This window comes from Accipiter gentilis, chromosome 14 (assembly GCF_929443795.1).
Source record: "Accipiter gentilis chromosome 14, bAccGen1.1, whole genome shotgun sequence".
Lineage (NCBI taxonomy): Eukaryota > Metazoa > Chordata > Aves > Accipitriformes > Accipitridae > Astur > Astur gentilis.
Window position 1 is genome coordinate 3,230,387 of NC_064893.1, and position 20,296 is coordinate 3,250,682.

The 20,296-nt window shown below is 38.8% G+C and overlaps 1 protein-coding gene across 7 annotated transcripts in view; it reads right to left on the bottom strand.

Annotated features, from left to right (window-relative positions):
• AMPH (amphiphysin) overlaps positions 1-20,296 on the bottom strand; it is a 121,266-nt gene that overhangs the window by 62,204 nt on the left and 38,766 nt on the right. For 6 of the 7 annotated variants that reach the window (XM_049816839.1, XM_049816841.1, XM_049816838.1 and 3 more), the window contains exon 2: positions 2,327-2,407. In XM_049816839.1, the coding sequence (XP_049672796.1) occupies positions 2,327-2,407 (81 nt within the window). Of the gene's footprint in view, positions 1-2,326; positions 2,408-3,612; positions 3,655-20,296 lie in introns of those variants that run through there. The other variant, XM_049816840.1, reaches the window with a different exon arrangement.

Here is a 20,296-nt window from a genome sequence, read left to right on the forward strand (position 1 = left end):
AAAGCTGGGACAGCCTCTAACAGGGGCAGTTCTGCTTGCAAGTCACCTGAATGGCCTACATCAACGGTTCAGTGGACCTCAGCACAAGGATCAATCACCCAGACTGCCTTTTTATTAAAATCTAGAATTTAAATTTTTCTTTTTCTAAAGGCTCTACCGTTGCAGAGAGAACTGTGAAAGCAGGACTTAATGTAAATCAAGGAGAGACGGCTGCCTGAGTTCACAGAAGACAGCAGTTCTGCAAGGTATTAATCAGTAAGAGTGAGAATTCAGATGCACATTGTAATGCTTCATATCTTTGCATTGCCAGTAAGTTGTAGATCAAAGTATGGACAAAACTAAGAAAATTTAAGCAATTTTTATGCTTCTTATTGGTGAACATGGCAGAAACAGTGCTTTTGCAGCATTTTTTCCCACAACAGAACTCTTTGAGAGCAAGCCCAGCAGGGCACAGTAAGCACCTGTGATTATTTTCATAAATGTACATACAGTTTCTCTCATTTGGTGTGCCAGTGAACCTAGCCTAATCTGCATGTGCCCCTCAAGAGAGCTGCAGTAGTTCCCTCGGCGCTCACTCCCTACCCAATTCCTCCCATGGCCCCAAGTCACATTCACATCCAGATTTAGCATCCAGTTCCTGCAGAGTCCTTGACAGTTTATTACTGCCTCTCTGAATATCAAAGAAGGAGGAAATAAAAAGGAAGCGATGCTAAGATCCTCCTTAGCCCTTAGCAAGACTTTCAGCTGAAAATCACCATTACAGAAAATTCTTGGTAAAGGACAGAAAAAACAAACACTTGAGACATAATTTTGCTTAAAAAGATATTTTTTTCTCTTTCATATCTCTTTAATTTCACTCCGAATTTTTAGCTAATAAAAATATTCCACAAAACCCTGTTTCTTCATGGGGATGCTCCAGCTGCTCCTTTCGCACCCAATAAGAACCTCACAGATGCACCTTATTTCTAGTAATAGTTACTAGTTGTGCAAACAGCTGGGACATTGACAGCAAGGATAAGCAGCAACATAAGGACAATCAAGAAGAAAGAAATGCTCCATTGATATCCCAGTGTACTTGGAAAAGAGGAGGGGGAAGAAAAGGGAAAATACAACATCTCTGCAGGTTTTCAAAGCTTCTGAGTGCTTCTTCAGGCCTATTAAATCCCACCATCTTCCTGACCTCGAGAAATTTGAGGGAGGAACCACCCTCCTCAGAGAAACAGATTCTTTTACTTCCCATAATTTTCATCTTTGGGGAAGAGCACAGATCTACACAACAGTCCAGTGGCTCCTGAAACCTCCCTCCCTTCTACACTGAGAGAGGAAAATAAAGGCTAAGTGACCACGAGATGCACCCCAGCCGTCAGGATGCAGGGTTTGTGTTTACACGGAAAGGACAGAAGTCCATGTGTCGGATAGGACTGATTCAGGGCAGAAGTTGCAACCACTGACATGAGCCAATTTTTACATTGTGTAAAATGTGTGGGAGTAGTTCTCTCACCCTCCAGTGCCTTTCTATATGAGCTCTAAATGATAGCTCACAAAGATGACAGACACCTCAGTTCATCTTTACATAACATGACTATTTTCTTGGTGGCATTTATCTGGCTCATGGTAGGCATTAATTTGTACTAGAAAGCTACTATATAATTAATCACAATTAATCACCTCAGAACCAAAAAGTCTGCCCAACAAAGCAAGGAGTAACTGAGGTTAGCATTAGGATGGTATTGGGAGTAGATTATAAACTCTTTGGGGCACCTTTGTTTTCACGTGTTGTGTTTACAACATTAAGAGTAATTGACCACTGCTCCCCAGTACTGCTTCATCAGCACTGCCACCACAGCCCCCTGCACAGACGGGGAGCGTAACAACACAGAGCAATCTGAATTTATTCATCTATTCACTTTGTATAACAGCAGTATTATTATACACGACTGGTGAAAGCAATCTACAAAATGAAACCAAAGAAATACATCTCTTCTTTGTAAGAAGGCAACTACAAAGCTGCATTTAGTTGGGGTTGGGTTCTATTCTCAGTTACGCTGTTGAAAATGTGCTGTCACTGCTGATACGAAATGGTTTGAGCGTGATGGTGTTATATATGATTACAATATCTCCTTTTATTATGAGCACATTTCTTAGCCCTCTGCATGCACAAATCCAACCGTTCTTTACTTGAAAATAGCAGAACAAAATCTTACATCCCCCCCCCGCAAATAATCTTCTTACCTGTTACCCTGTAGCGCCTTCTTCAAAATCAGCAAGTTCAAATACCCTGCATTCTTCTTAAGACACAATTAAAGAAACTGAAAAAGTAACTGACCTCTTGCCGTTTGAAATTTTGAACGTATTCTTCAAACTGTTCATCTTTTGTTTCATCTGCTTTTCCTAGTTTTTGAAGTACCTACATTGAAAAAAAAAAAAAAAAGAAAAAGGAATAATTTAGTATTTATGTTACAAAACAAAAATGCTGCTACTTTCAACACTTCTGTTCTTGCAGCTAAGCTTGAATAGCATTTCACTTTTGGGGTTGTTGCATGCACTACTGTTTCTGAAGTTCACACAGGAAACCATTTTGTCAAAATAAAAAGGATAAAAGCAGGAGTATGGTGTGTGTATGTGTGTGTGGAAATACACATCAAAGTATGGAGTCCTTGGGGGGGTATGTTTTTTTTTTAATGAAGCAACTTTTCTTTTAGCAAAGAATCCCAGAGAAGCAAAGAAGCTTCAAAGCAAGGAAGAATGAGAGAAATTTGCTGGCACTGCAAGTTATCCTCCAGTTCAGACAGAGAAAGGAAAATAAAAAAGAGATAAATGTCATTAGGTTTTTCTTCTGTTTATGGCTCATTACATTGAATGGTATTAACATTATCTGTTTCCATATGATTTTCAACATGAAATCATAGAGAATAAAGAACTGTAAGGCTGCATGAGAAATTTTTACAGCTGATGTGTATTTAAAACTTCTACTGGGGTTCATATTTGCTCCCCTCGTTAATTCAGAAGTGGATTGTCATTCACTAGATAATAAATATACTATAATATGTCAGCAGTTAGGGCTATTCATGTGATAGCAATCTCAAAAGTAATTTGACACAGCTACACTTTATACTGTATTTAACTACAATAAATGCACTCTATTATTAAATCCTAGCACTATCCATTCATTTTAATATTGAAGTATTACACATAGCTGCAAATAGGCTTCACCCTTCTTGTCAAGCAACCCCCAAATCTTTATAGAGCACTTCTATGTGGGATGAACCATCTCACACAGTGTCTTCAGATTGCTTTCCCATGACAAATTGACCAAACTTTCCATTTTCACAGGACACCCCCCCCACAAACAAATGAAAAAAACCCCAACACCACAAAATAGAAATAGTAGCAATTAACTGTTACTATAAGTAAACATATAAACATCACCACCTATTTTTCTCAAAACAAAGACTGTACAGCTCCAGTTCTGCCATATTCTCTCTCTGACCACCTGCCTGTTCCAACCCCAGCCAGCCCCACGCCATAGAACCAGGCTGCACAAAGGGGTGGCAAGCATTGCCACTGTGGAAACTGGGGGTCCAGATGATCATGAAGGTGATGCAACACTACCTGTGGACCTGGCATGTGGAACTTCAAGGAACTTTTGATGTATCTACTGCAGAAAGACAGAAAGAACAACATCAGAGAGGAAAAAAAAGGCAAAGACCAGCCTTTTGCAGCTGATAGCTATGTTTCAGCTTTTCGTTTCCTCTGCTCATTTGGGCATTATGGGTTGCTTTTAAGCCTGCTGACTAGTCCCAAAGACCTCATACACTCTCATCACCAACCTCTTCATAAAATATTAAAAAGTATCATAGATGGTTTTACAAAGGAATAATTTAATTTAACATTTCAAATCATCACAGGCCTTCACATTGCTCTTTGTCACCAATGAGCCAAACATCTGCCTCCAACTGTAGCACGACTTTAATTCACACCAGGCGGCTCTCTGAAAATCCAACATTTCCTTTTCAAAGAGATGGCTGCCAGGTAAGCCTCCTGACCACAGCAATACATTCAAATCACGTTGACAGGAACAAGCAGCAGGCACGTTAACTGTAGCCTGAGTGATTAATAACATAGGTAACAAACCACTGCAAGAATGGTTGTCACAATAAACTCTTTTCTCTTTTCCCAAAAATCAATGGCACACATCTATGCCTCCAGATGTGCACTCAGGCCCAATAGCACAAGGCTCAGAAGGGAACAACCTACCTCTTACAGCATCTACCTCCTATGGTTTGGTGTTTTTTTATCCTATCTCCAACTTTCAATTTCTCTACAGGTATTTAGCTGAACTGAGACTAAGATGCAGGGTTAGAATTTGGGCTCTGCAAACACCAACCCTAATCTTAATCCAGGGTTACATCAAATAACCATTAATAACATAGCTTCCCAATTTTCCTAATCCTAAACCAAACCAGAACTACAGGTATGTCACGTGGTTGGAACTAGGAGTTCCAAGCCAGAGGCTTGGCATCAGCTAAAGATACTTGCCCTCATGGAAATCCTGCAGCCCATGCCATACACACAGATAACTAGGGTTCACTCACTCTTCCTAAATGCAATCCTAATCCTAACCCCACAATTCTATAGACAGTGGAGCAGACTGGGGCTAGAATAAACTACTCCTCACAGGTTCCTTTAGATCCCATTCATATAGCCTCAAGGACCACTGAAGGTGTAGCTCAGCCTTTTACAACCATCCTAATTGTGATTACAACTTTACCACAGGTAGTCTAAACAGAGAGGTGACAAGACTGAAGGTAAGTCTTAGAAACTGATCTACCTTTCAGCACTTATTTGTGCACTTCTGTCTCAAAATGGAAGTCTCTTGTCAACAGAAGTCTATAGTTTGTAGTTTATTTTTGCTCAGTTTGGTCACCACCTACAGGGTGTCTTTGAGGTATGGTTAAGGCCAGATGAAGGCTTGTCTACACTACACATGGGTTCCTCTAACTCCAGCCCCTCTTGTGGATAGGCTAAAATAAATTTTAGACACATTGTTCATCTTGTTATATAGAGTACCTGGGTCAAGATTAGAGTCAGGGTCTGGTTTAGGGCTCGGGTTAGGAAAAGGCAAGTAGACAGCCTACTAGCATTAGGTTTAGATATTGGTCAAGAGAAAATAGACTTAAAACGCCCAGGTTACTGGAAAGCATCTGATGGCCCTCAAAGGTAAAATGAAGGCTGTGGTCAGGAGCAGGAAGTGCCTAACCTCCCCCTTAAGCCTCCATTCAACCACCCTTCTAGATAAGGATTAGATTTAGTAACAGGAATAGCTCAGTTTATTGGTGGCCCCTGAGGACATGAGAAGGGTAGATGGACAGTGTTATACAGAAGCCTTGGAGTGCTCTACAATGTGCCAAATAAAGGAGATCTGGATGCATAAGTGGCTAATATTTAATTTAGGTCCATGTGGTAAATAACCCATATTGGGGATTTGGATTCAGGCATTAGAAAAAGAAAGGGCAGACGAACCAAAGCTGTTGCTGAATATTCAATGGCCTATAAGGCTTGAATGAGGCCTGGACTCAGAGAAGGCAGGTGGCTAGCATTATTTTTTTTTCCTTAGCATGCCCATACAGAGAAATAATGTGTGGTGTTAGGGTTAAGAACATCTATCAAATACAATAATATAAAAAAATTAAAAAAACAGATATGAACTAAATCTCAATAAACTTTCTACAGTCAAGTATTGTGTAGTCTTCCGAAGACTGTATAAAAAAGCTGGTAAATACAATAATCCTATCCAAAAAAGAAATAGGTAAAAAGATACCCCATTTCATATAACTAGACTAAATCAGCTACCAGTAAGTTTTCTCTTAAAGTGCCATAAAAAGACATACATGCCCCCCCGCAAAAAAAGAAACAACAACAAAAAAGAGACAGAATTTGAAACAACTGTTTTATTTTTTTTCTGAATTTACCTGTGGTCTCCAAATGTGATATTGTATAATTTGCTTAATGCACTGCATTACGTGTTAAGGATCTAAAATGAACATCAGTGTTGACCCAGGATGTCACTAAGAATATATGAACTAAATGATTAAGTCCAATTAGAATTGAGAATGAAGTAAAAGCTAAATTTGATCTGATGGTAAATGTAGATGCTGTCGAGTGAATACATGCAGCGAGGAATTGTCTAGCAATGCGGTACTAAGATAAATAAATGACAAATACTACACAAACACATAAAATTTGAGTAAGGACATCAAGCATGTCTGATATAATTCATAAAAGTCATCAAGAGTACACATCTAGATACAAAATGCAAGAATATTTCCATGTGGGGTTGTTGCATCTTCAGTAAACCTTTTTGAAGAGGTAAGACTGAACAGCTCCCCTTTAGTCTTCTTAGTACCTTCATTTACCAAATAATACATTTCAGTTCCTTAAGGATCTGAAGTGTTAGGAAGAAAATTAGAAAAGTTAAGCATGATCCATGATACCCTGCTGGTATTTGAGAAGTGTAGGAACATAGTCTAAGAAACCCTGCTTGTTCCAGAAATAAAAGCTAACTTGGAAGACAACATATCAAAGTATGAAGCTTGGAACAGAACTAATTCCAAAATGTATCTACTGACTCTCACTCAAGCGTGCGAGCAGGGTGCTAAACACAAGAAATAGAACAAATACTCAAGATTCACTGAAGCTACATGAGATTCCCGCCTCCTCACTGTTAGCACGTGGGTAGCTGAAGTGAAACCACAGGGAGAATCATTACAAGGATGCTACTTGGTTGCTCCCCTGCAAAGGGGGACAGGAAGTGACAGTGAATTGGATTACAGATACATAAGTGTAAAGTTTATGGAACTACATGTTTAGTCCAACTAATAAAAAGTCTCCTTTCCAAAGAGGTAACATTCATACATAACTACTCAGGATCTACTTGGGTGGCATTTAAAAACAAAACAAAACTCTTTTTACCATGATGTCAAAGTCTACAGTCTTATCCTGCCTCCATTTCACTCCAGCAATGAAATCTCAAAATTTGGTCAGAAAAAGAAGATGGGCAGAAAGGTACTTTTCAATACTGTTACATGGTAGGATTAAAATATGCACAATGTATTTCATAAAAATTAGATGGAATTTCCTAATTAGAAAAATAATAAATTAAAGATTCTTTAAAAACATTTTAATTTTTTCTCTAGTGCTGTTCTTTGCTTTCTCTTTGGTTTTTCAGGGGGTTTTTTTGAGCAAAGTTACAAGTGTATATAAGCAGTAGGCATTTTAAAAATATGAAGTCCAAGAACTTTTTGGTATTTTAATAATTTCTGCAGAAATTAATTTACATAGAACATGACTTAAAGTCTCAGGGTACATGTGCAAAGCAATCGTTGTTATCTAAGTGTGAAAAGTGAGTCACGGGTAAACAAGGTGGGTTTTGTTTGGGGTTTTTTTCTTTTTTTTTGCTCCAAGAATTTCCATTTCAGCATGCTGGAGTAAGTTTCTGACTAAATAGAATGAAAGATCAACATTCTTTGACTTTCACACTAATAAGTTAGGCAGCTGAGCACTTTAGGGAGAAAACCCCCAGTATTTAACACTTTCTTTTTAGGGTTAAAGCCTTGGCTTTCCAAACAAGTTCAGGTTTTTGGCCTAGCCAGAAACCATACCATATTTAACATTACTAGGATTTTGTGAAGTAAGTAGGTCAGCAACCAGAACATACCCAATAAGTATAAATTACCATTTTATCACGGAGTTAAGATACACATCTTAAATAGCACAGTGTGTTGCTCAGTTTCAATTCTGATATGAATATTTTGATCCCAACACAGCTGCAATGCAACAGGCTCCATAGCTTCTCTTGTCCAAGAGGCTGACTGAATTTCATACTTTCCACACTATACAGCTATACACTTTCCAAGAACTCAGGCTTGCCTTTGTACTGCTGTTGCTATTCCACCATTGTGCTCCTGCAGAAACAGCAGGTGACAGCGACAAATGTTTGTCCAAGCCTCCGTTCTCATTAATATCTGCCGGAGGGTTGTGGAAAAAAATCCTTTGTCATTGACAGACTCTCAAAAGCCTGAAAACCTGTTTAAAACAGAACCCTGAGCATTTTACTAAGAGGGCTATAGAAAATGCGAAGACAGTACAATAAAGCTCTTGACTGACAAGCAATTGCTTCGTGTAGTGCTGGTTTGTAGCAGAACCACTCCAGGCATCCCGAGGGCTGCAGGTGGCCAGCAGGCAGACATGGGAGCCGAGTCAAGAAGAGTGATGCTTTGGCCTCTTTTTGAAGACTCAAGAAGATCCACTGGTGCATAAAACACAGAGATGATAATTTAAGAAAACACTCTTTAAATCATTAAGGAGCAAACAATGACCCTACAACCCAGAACACACAATACTTTTTTTTTAAAAGAAAGAATTGCCTTGGAGATGGCCAGTAAATTTACAAGAGTTCAATCAGACACAGAAGGAAGCAGAAGTCGTAGGAAACACCTATGCTCTCACTCTCCTCTGACCACTCTCCTCTTCTTCCTCTTCAGCAGAATCTGTGGTCTGCATTGTTTCTGTTACTGATCTTAAGAAATGACTAAACTTAGCTCAGGTTTCCAGATCAACATTAGGCGATCTGTAGTTACCACTCCTTTTTTCTGTGCACACTTGCACTATTAATGATATGTAGAACAACTGATCATTTGGCAAATTACAGCCAATCTTCACTGTCATGTAATGTATCTTATATCTCTATTATTTTACTGGTATTTGTTCCCCAGCCTCCCATTTAGGTCTTCTTTTACACAAGGCACAATAATCCTCATTTGCCTACCATTTACAATTGAATTTCATTGCTGAAGTTTGACACAGTAGATCATATACTAGGAGAAAGGCCATCATGGTAAACTGCAATTTGGGAATATACCATTTAGTGGAGGACTGCAACTCCACAATCACTATACTAAGATATGACAGAGCCAATTTCTGCTGTACAGTGTCACAAAGCAAAAGAGAAGTCATATCCTGAACTGCATAAATGCCCAAGCAATGGAAGAGGGCAGCTGCTAGGTACCAGGCACTCTCCAGTATGGAAGAGCATAAAAACAACTCTACAGGTCAGACAATTGTCAATATAATATACCAACCTCTCTCCAACCCCCACAAAAGAAGATGCCTAGGGAGGATACATGACAAGTGTGCAGCAACATTCCTCTAGTATGCTCTCCCAACCCCAACAAACTGCATTTCAATGAATTCCTTATGTGGTGTCTTTACATTTTATAGCCCTGATGGATTTTTCTTATTGATGGATTGTCCTGATGCATGTGAAGGTCTGATAAGGTATTTGCTGTTTCAAGAAGCATGAAGGTCCGCTTTCCTCATGGCTGCATTTCTTTTGTTAATTTTTTGTCAGCTTTTTGCTTGCTGGTGCTTTGAGTATTGTAAAATACTGTGATGCATGGGAACAGTTTGCTAACAAATGAGAAGACTACTGAATAATATCCAGACAAGCATAGAACACTATGATAAGATATGTCCTCTGAATCAAAATTGAAAGAGAGAAATGTAGTCTTTCTATGCAGCCTAAATGACAAATGTGAACATTACATTATGAGAGATGATTATAATAACCTTTCTGCAAATTACAGAATCTAATTGTACATCATTGCCCAGATAATGTAAAAATGCTCTAGAGAGATCCACAAAATAAACAAGATTAAGATTCCTCTAGAATGAAGCCACAGACTTCTACATTGCTCCTTGGTCATTTGGTTAAAACCAGAAAGTACTTTATAGAGAGCACTGACTTGCACATTGCAGTGTACCACAATGCATAGATCATTACTCACCCTTTTCTTTGCAACATCCAGCAAATTTGGTCTACTGGAAGTAGGCACCCTTGCAAAATTTAACACAATAGTAGGTGGCTATTGTTCCACGTAAGTGTGATCCTAAAAGGTACAGCAGTAAAACTTAGCTGGGCAGTAGGAATTTAAGGAGACTGAAGGATGAACTTTGAGGTTTGCAATGCCTCATTTTGCTGGTGAGAAGGGAAGGGATACTACCAGCTCTGACAATGTACTGCTAGGGACTTCTCCTTGGTGCTCGTCTTTTAGCACCTTCCCAGGGTTTAATGCTATGGGGCTCTCCCACATGGTAAGGTGGCTCATCAGACACTCTCCGCATGTATTCTGAAAGGTGCTTATCCCCACTGGATGTGAAAGCCTGGCACAGCTTCAAAGAACTGCCATGTACTTCAAAAAATAAACAAGCTGTTAGACCAGTTTTCTCCAGTCTGCTCTGTATGACTAGCTTGTATAATAGAGGACAGCATCCAGGCAGAGGTGCTGGAATGGTGCATGGCAGGTGATTTTCATGAGATGTAGCTTAAAGAGGAAAACAAAATGGAAAGAAACAACAAACAACATAGAACAAGATGTAGACAGAAAAAAAAGAGTGAGAAATCAAAGAAATAATTAAGAGGGAGAAAAACCATTATGAGAGAATAGAGACCAAGCTAAAAGCAAAGAATCAACTTTGAGAAACCATGGGTTTGATTCATTTGCCTTCCCATAGGCATCTTGGATTGCACAGGATGCCTCAAACATCTCTGTGCAGGTAGCAAACATGACACAGGACCTATGGAAGTGTCTTCTGGAATAGCAGCTTGAGGCAAGGCAGGATACAACTCAAGCAGCCTATGTGTGGGCAGCTGAATTGAGCTATTATTATCATAGCAACACCTACAATCCTCAAGCTTTTGAGTATTCTTTTTCCTCACAAAATCTCTTAATGCAGTAACAGTTCGTTCTTTGCTCACTTTACCTTTGGGGAAACAAGGTACAGGAAAGGCAAGTAACTTCTACACCAAGTTCAGAGGAAGTTAATAAAAAGGAGGGTACCAAATCTAATTATTCTAGACTAGCATCTTAACCTCTGGGCCATCCTCCTGTGAAAAGGAGTTTCATAGCACAGAAGTCTGCTGTGTTCAGATTATCTGCACTAGAGCTATACAGAAGAGGAAGAGTGAACAAAAAGGCATCATAAAGAACTGGAAAGACAATCTGTTTGCCCTTCTCTGGCTATTGTTGCTCTCACGCTTCTTGAAAAGATTGTTCACTCCTTTTGGTTGAACAAGAGCTAAATTTAACTGCCTGCACAATTAGCAATAATATCCTTGGCTGAATTTCTGTGACCTTTACTGCATCCCAGATAAATCAAAGCGCTACTCTGCTGAATTAATAAAAAATCCTGTTAGTTGCTGTTGTTTCTGTCTATAATTACTTATCTAGCTGCAAAGTACCTGGATAGCTTTCTAGTAGTGACCAGAGTGTCTCAGCACTGTAGAAACTTGTGTGCATCCAGGCTCACTTACAGTCTCCTCATTGCCTTTTATTTCCCTCCTTCTTACCAGCTCCTCCATTTTCCTACTCCCCTTTGGTTTGTCCTCTATACTCTACTGTTGAGCAGACACTTTTCTTAATACTGCTCGCTCCAAAAAATAACAACAGTGGAAGAAATATGTTATTTACTGCCCTGATAATGTTTCACTGTTCATGTGACTACTTCATTTACCTGATCTTCTGTTCACTTTCTGCCCTATTTGGGCTGCAAGCTTTTCAAAGCAAGAGACTGTCTGATCCTTTACCCTTTCACAGCACTGAAGACAAGGGGACCATCATCTTGATTTGTTTGAAGATCCTACCTACCACAAAGCCATGATTAATAACTTCTTTTCTGATGTTTACATTCACCTGGTGACCAGCTAGTTCTTTTGCTGTCTATTTACTTGATACTCCTGGTCTTTAAGAACTAGGAAAAAAAGGCTAAAGCAGCCACTTGAAAAACATTTTTCACCATATTTTCAAAGCATAAAAAGTAGCATAGAATCAAATGTAAAAGAATTGCCATTGACAAAACTTTAATCATTCAAATTAGATTTGGATAATTATAAAAAAATGCAGTAGATTGACTGTATAGAACTTTTAAAAAATTAACTTCTGAGACCTTGTCAATGGAACATTAAAATCAACTGCAAAGACATTTAGCACAAAAATCTTTTAAGCTGGAAGCAGCCACAATGCAATAAACAGTTCTGTCTCCTTTACAGAAGGGCCACTAAAGTTCATCCTTGCACAAGGAGCCTAATATAATTTATCCTACCAAAGTCCTCAGCAGTGATACCTGACAAGCAATCTGTTATCTCTAAATTAATCAACTTTTTCCTGGGCCAAGAAGAGAGGTATCAAATATAAAATTGTAATTTATCTGTGGCTACCATAGTTCTGCTATCTTAATTAAACATTTAAATTCTACCTGGAAAAAGACAATTTTGTCCTTTACAGACTGCCTCTCTGGATTTATCACAGCAAGTATGTGATGTTCTTCCTGTCTGCTGGGAGTTAGAAAATATTCAAGTAAAAAGCTTTTCAGTCACAAGTCAAAATAAAGATTACATTCAATATAACAGACCTTGAATTTAAAAGTGCACATGCATTCTCCCACTGTCTAATTCCACAGGATATTTATAGCAGACTCTTGTTTACTTTATTTAGCTCTGATGATATGCTTCCAGTGGATCAAAGAACTTGAGGAAACCAGGCTTTCACTTTAAGTAGTGATGCTTTTCAGGCTCATTCCCCTTATAGTCACATTGTGGTACCTGATTTTCTATACTCAGTTCCGAGGTCCAGTGACAATATTTCCTTTTGGTCTTGATTAAAATCAAACTGAACCAATTTATAATAAAAGAAATTGATTTTGGCACAAAGTAGATAAAGGTGTTAGCGGTAAAATATAATGTCCCCTCAGTAGAATGATATGAAGTTAGTAAGTCTCATTTGATAGCATTACAGGTATCTCTAGGTTACTTCTCATCACAGAAGGCAGACAAAATTTAATTTCCAAGTGAAAATAATTTCTTCAATGTGGAGGAAGAACCAGATAAAAGCTTTTTTAAAAAAATAAAATCAGAACTGCTGGGAAAAAAAAATAATCTGATTTAAAAGAGATATTTTTAATGTTTTTCTAATGGTTGCCTGTGAGATTATAATCCACATCCTCAGACCCCAAATCACAGTTACATCAGTAAATGTGTAGAGATGATGACAGAGACAAGATTTCAGCCATTCCTGACATGGGTAATTAACAGAGCTCACACATTTCTCATTGCACAGCCTCAAAGAGTTAACAGGTGAATTTATTTTCCTTCCACTTCACCATTATCTCTACAAGACAGGCTACTAGTATTTGTGTGTCTTATTAGTTTGGCTTCTAAATTAATCCATATGCTCAAAGTAGCAATACAGATGCCTAATCTTGACTGCCTCCTCCAGTGTGAGCTGTGACATTTCCACAGATACTCTTACTTCTTGAGAAAGGTATTGGCTGAGGCTAGCAAGAGACACCCACACTTGGTCCAGCACTCACTGAGGTGCGGATGCTGCCCACCCTGAGGCTCCTTCAGTCCAACAAGGACAGGATTTCTCTCTGCAGACTCAGGGCAATCTTCATTACAGGACTGATATAGTGGAGCCCTGGGGAAAGAAAACCAAAAGTTTCCAGCATGGTTTGATGGCTTGCCAACAGAATATTTCACCACCTGTTAAGACAGTCTCATGTCATGCTACACAAAGCAACAGAGAACATGAAGATAACTTTGTGTAGTACTCTGCAAACCATTTTCCAGATTGACATTCATCTGTGGAGGTATTTACTGTTTCTTCATAGATCATTAATACATTGCACACTAAGTATCAGTGATGTGCCTGACATGGCAACACTTGCTGATGAGGTGCTCTTCACCTTTGGGATGCTCCAGACCTCTCTCTTCATACAGTGACACTGATGTAACACTTCCAGGTGAATTCACTCCTCTCTAGATGGAATGATAAATAAGTTTGTATGCAAAAAATGGAGGAAATTATCTCCCAACAGTGTGAAAAATTAGATACAGCATATACACTTAGTTCAAATAATTTAACAACTCAGGAAATATTTAAAGCTACGCAGGTCTGTCTTTCTTTTTTAAGAATAGCGTTTTCAGAAATATAGTGATCCACAAGAGATTTATTTCTGATTTATTGGAATAATTTGTGAAGGCATAATCTCACAGCACTAACAAATTCCTCAAGACCAACTCTATGAAGGAATAATTAAATCAGCGTAACATGGCTAGCTTATGTGCTAGTCAGATATTTCTGAAGAAAGTTACCAGTTTTCCTCCTCATTACTTTCTAGAATTATTCAGCATTTTTGCATTACTGAAGGTCAAACAGTACCTCACAACATTAAAGTATTCTAAAGTTGCTCAGCTAACACTGTATATTTCTACTTTCCTCATTAATTGCTGCAGAGGATAAGCTTGCCTGTTCTCAGGAGTTCATGTGCATCATTTCTTCATGCTTATCCCAGGTCATGGCCTTTTAGTTACTGAAAAGGAAAAAAGCTGTGAACTGAAGCTGAGGTCAGCAAGGACTACCAGCAGTGCTGGTGTCAGTGCTTCAGCTTTGACACCTAGACTTTGCATGAGACACTGCAGGCAAATAGTGCTCCCTCCTCTCCCATGGGGCTTGGGGATGAGACTCCAGAATTAGCCCTGAGAGCTGCTTGCTGAATGTGGAAACAGATGTGGTGTTGCTCAGATCAGCAGCATGCAGAGCAAACAGCAGTCCCATTCTACTCAATGTGCTTCTGTAAAAACAACACATTTAAGAGCTCTCTAACAGTCACAGTTCCCAAGCAAAAAGGTGTCCAGAAAAGGAGTCTATCTGCTGATGCTAGAAAAGAAATGGCATGCAAGCACTGCTTTACTGCAAGAGAAGCCATGTTCTTCTGAGGTTACTGCTCGTCTGGAGTCATGTTCTGATGCCTTTTCATGGTCCTTAATCAGACAAACACTGAGTCAGAGGAATGTACCGCAGTGAGAGCAAGGTCAACAAGGAGAAAGAAGTCAGGATCTGGACAAAGGACATTTTCAATACAGAGAGAGGGTTAAGACAGGTAAGAAAAATACCACAAACTCTGTAGGTGTAAGGAAATTTAGAAAACAGCACTTCCAGAATTGAGACAAAATAAAGTAACAGTGGGATGCCATATAACCTGTTAGCGTAGTCACCAAGGCATGCTGGAGAAACAGCAGCAGGAAAGACAACCTGGAGTGACCTTCATTAGCAAGTTCTGTGCTGTGTGGCCTCTCAAACTCTTCAGAAGCAAACTGTTTGCACTGAGGCTGAACCCATGCTTCAGGGAACAGCTCAGCAGAAATCTTTGTCATTGCACTTGAGATGGAAGGAAATTCTTCCAGGGGGAACGGGCACAGGCTAGCTACTACTGAAAATCACCAGGAATATGGTACATAGCTGAATTCAGCTGGAGGGAAGAGGACAGTAGGTTAATAGTCTTTCACACCTTAAGTGTCATAGAACAGCACGGGATAGTGGCAAACAACTCCAGTCTTTCTTTTGAAGGTCAGCTGTGCTGGTGTCCTGCATCCAGTGGCAAAGATGGAAAAAATTATCACCATTCTCCCTAAAATAACTTTTTTAAAAAATTATTTATTTAAATAAATTGGAAGACCGTTATCATTCCTGCCTTCAGTCTACTCTCTTCTACATTGAGCAAATGCCATGACTTCAACTTTCCCTTGTGGTCAAGTTTTCTAATGTTCAACTATTCTCTTGCCTTTTCTCTAGACTCTCTCCAGCTTAGAGGTAACTTTCTTCTCTAGTAATAGTATGTCTAAATTAGAGTTTCTTTAAATTACTCCACGTCCTTGAATTCCCTTTGAATTTCCCATCTTTTCAACAGCTTTGAAAATCAGTCATATGTAGAAAAATAATTTAAAAAAACACTTGATGTATTTTAAAATCAGTGGTAGAAAGAAATGTGTTAAGCACCAAAAATCAGCTTACATGTGAAAATGGATCTGAAAATGGTGTCAGACATGAAAAAGCGGCAAAGGAGATTAAACTACAACAATTTGATATGCAGGGTTAAATCCTATGAAAAAAAAACTTTGTACAACTCTCATTAGAAAGATACCCATTCTTCAGTGTCTCACTACACTCGAATTTGGAGCTCGAATGTACAGTCAGACTAAATACTCCTATCCACCATGATCACCACAGTAAGTGACTATTGTAAGCACCTCTTACAATCACTCCGAGACTGGATTATAACACCTCCATTTCTAGGGGGAGGAAACTGAGGGACAGGAATTGATTAAGCAGCTGTGCCAGCCTGTAATTAATCATACAATAAGCCAAAAGGAGAGCTTTAAACTGAACATGTAGATGTTGTGCATCAACACCATGCCTATACAATCCTCTCTCAACAACTATTGAGCAACACAAAGAACTAAAAAAGCACGTGTATCAGAGTACAAGTATATAAAAAGGTCCTAATCTCAATTATTTCACTCAGGTAATTAGATTTGTGGATCTGAATGTGTGACAAAAATGAGCAGGATTAGGTTTTATGTCACTCCCCAAAATATAGTGATACATATGGCGACCATTACTGAATATTGTCTATCATACCTGCTCAAGCTGTGATATTTCTTGTAGCAAAAATTTAAAAGTTGAAGATACTGGTGCAAAAATAAGTACATCAAAGCTTACTGGGAATAGTTCTGTAAGTGTAAAGCCTGATTTGATTTTTTTCCTTTGTAACAAATGCAGTCCCTGAAATTTTCAGCTGTGTAAAATAGCTTCTGCAGCAAGTAATTTTGTAACAAAGACATGCTTTAAGTGATTTTGATACATGCTTTCGTGAAGGATGCTTTTCACATAATGAACCATAATGGCTTTAAAAGGCAAGCAGAACTGTAGGCATTTATAAATATAAATTTAACCTCTGGCAGCTACTAACAGGTTAGAAATGCACCACAGTCATAACATTTTGTACATTTACAGGAATATAAATTAGTTTTTCTAGGAATACAGAAGTATTTGTCACCCACAGGTTCTGAAGGATGTTAGACAGGAGTACTTTAGGTAAAACATGATCTTCTTAGGTGTTTTAAAAAAAAAAAATACTGGTTTTGTTATTTAAATGTATAGAGACATTGTTTCCAACTAACAGAGATCACTCCATGCATTGTAATAGCACAGAAGCTTGTCTAATGGAATAACTAAAGTTGCAGGGATAAATTGTCTGTCCGGGGATGTTTATCTCAGGTAGCTTCAGGATTCCCTTGACTAAGATCATAGCTTTAATGATGTAAATCCCTTCAAAGCCAATGGGATTAATCACGTAGGGGGACGTATACTGTGGTGTTTACGCCTTGGCCCATGTGTAGCAGAATCAAAGCCTGACAGTCTCATTGGAGGGCTTCTGGAAAATCTAGCTTTACACCAAAGACTTTCTAGCATTTACACTCAGGGTAAGTATTCTAATTACATGATGCCTTATGCTGTTGCAAGGTAACAGGAAGATAACATCTAGGACTATGAGTACTGCATTGAAAATTGATCCAAACAACAACTCTATACAAAAGGAAGGAACTTTCCTTCTAAAACCTGCAAAATATAGACTGAAACCAGATCAGGGATGTGTGGCATAACTCTACAGTAACATGGAAGTGATCCACGCTTGTGACTGTCTCTGTTTTGCCTGCCTGTATGCTGCAGAAAGCTCTCCAGTTTGCACCCTAAAATGTGTTAGGACTCCCTGATCTCTAGAGGTCCCCTTTAGCTTGGATGGAGGCACCACCCTTTATAACCAAACATAATTGCTGTCTTTACCTGGTATTTTACTCTGTTAACCAGATGCTATGAAGGACAGTATCAAGAGGATTTGTGAGAAGTTTGATGAAATGTTTTTTAAATGTCAAGGTGAAGACTGCTATCAAGTCAGTCTCAATTTATCTAAAATATCCATATGATACCCTACTTAGGGCAGCACAATATATACTACAGTTGAACATCAGATCTGTCCCTAGAAAGCCAGCTTTTGACTCAACAGTAGAAGGTATTTATGGCTGGCTGCTGAGGGATGCAGAAGGGTTGGATACAAAAAGGCTGAAGAGAAAGGAGATGTACCCTGCTCCATGGTGTGGAAACCCATGTGCATCTGCAAATGATGCCAAATTATTATAATACAAGAGAGGAGTATTATAGAGCCCCTCTTGATCCAACATACGTATGAAGTAGTACTTGTACTTCAGTCTGAGTCTCAGCACCTCCCTGTTGCTGAATTCTACCTACCCGCTCCTTTCATACAAGATGGTTAGGATGGTACTTGAAGGCAGCAGCTCCCAGAAAGACTTTGGATTCCAGAGAAATAGATGATTATTTTCAGAATCCTCTTATCTACTGTAACAATAACAAAATACTCAATAGAAGCATTTAATGCATTCCACAGCAAAAAGTCCCATAATAGCTGACATCTGGAAGTTGTGGAAGTCGGTCAATAGTTTGCTTCTTTTATAATTTATCTCTGAGTATTGGATTACACACTATAACAGACAGTCTATTAAATTTTGCCCAATGCTTATCTCTCCACAGACAGTGAGATTGCTGATAGAGCTAAAATAACTGCAGTTCTCCATGGGGACTATGGGAGGAAAAAAAAAAGAACGGTACCTACATCTATGAATTTCTAGAAACAAAAGCCTTTAAAGGCCCCCCTAATCCATCAATCAATGGGATCGTGGCACATCCTTTGCCCAATCCTGTTTATGGGGGAGAAAAGGCCTTCCAGGTATTTGCAGTGGTCCAGTTGCTTATACCCTTAGACTATGGACCAGAGATTTTTAAAAGCTGTCAGGTCAGCTTTTTCCTCATGAGGGAAAAGGTACCAAGTCGTTAGTGTTAGTTAGATTGGACTTTTTCAGATTAACTAACCCCTGCCTTGTTCATGAAATGGAACTACTGCAGCAGCACTCTGGCACCCAGTGTCCTTCCTTTGCTGCCTTTCAGCAAAGACTGTGTCTTTGCTCCTCAACAAAACAACAGGTACTTTAGAAAGCTAAATGTTTGCAAACTTTAGAATGGGGCCATTACACTGATTTCCTGTCACAGGAGCAGTATAACATTAAACAGTCAACTTTTATACTTTACTGCAAGCCCTTATTCTAGAGCAAGCTACTAGTATTTGCCACTGCTCTGACTTGCTTGTGGGATGCTCACTGTAATCACAAGGCTATAAACCTGCCAGGACTGCAGGGAATGAGACATCCATGGGTAAGTCTGTCCAGGGATATATATACATACATACATACAGCCATATATTTATGGCATATATACACACACATATATATGCGTGTCCAGTGGTGCACGTATACTTTTTAATTTTATTTTTATATATATATATGCACACACACCCATACGTGTATATCTACCCTCCAGTACACTCCAGCCTCAAACAGGCATTCAATCCATGGTACTAGATCCCAAGTTAAAAAAACCTAGAAACATGTAGAGTGCCAGGTCCTCAACACGTACTGTTTTGATTTAGAGATAGACCATCATCAGTTCACAATCCTAATGTAGACATAGCCCATGTGTCCTGGCCTCCAGGGAACTGATAAAGACAAAATTGATTGCACCGTGTGCCATTTTATCCTGGATGGGAGAGTCTTGGGGCCAATCTCTCCTTCAGGTGGGCACATCTGAGTGGTGTGGCATAATTTAACCCCAGCTTACATAGCACCTCTGCTACAAGTAGATGGTACAGGCCCATTCAATTCTCATGTACTCCTGGAATGTCCAATTTTGGAGTTTTGGTGTTGTTTTTTTTAAAAAGCATTAAGAAATCACAAATGAGCGTGGATCATATAACCACAATATTACTGTTCACCTGTTTTCAAAGATTCTATAGACGACTATTTTTTCACTCATCCTTTATGTTACAACTGATATGAAATAGTTTAAATAAAAATGTAAATATTTCAGTTGCATAATTATAAAATAATTAAAATCTTAAAACTACTCTGTCAAGTCTCCTTGAAATTTCTAAAGCAGTTCCACTAATATATACATAAGGTGCAAGTCAATACACTAAATTGAGTAAAACTTTTTTCTTTTAAAATTTGTCTATATCTGTCATGTTTATCAGACTACTTTTACAATGTGAAGAACTCCTTTTGTACCGAAATCTGAACCACAACATTAAGGAAATGTAGCATCATCAAGTACCACACACAAACCTCTTCTGACTCCATTAATAAATCAGAATGCTGTGGGAAAAGCAGGAAAAGCTTTATTTAATACACACTATAAACTCAAGGAATCAGCTGTTAGTGACTGTAATTTTACAGATGTAATTTCCTAATTCTTAATAACGATCCCAGAGGTAG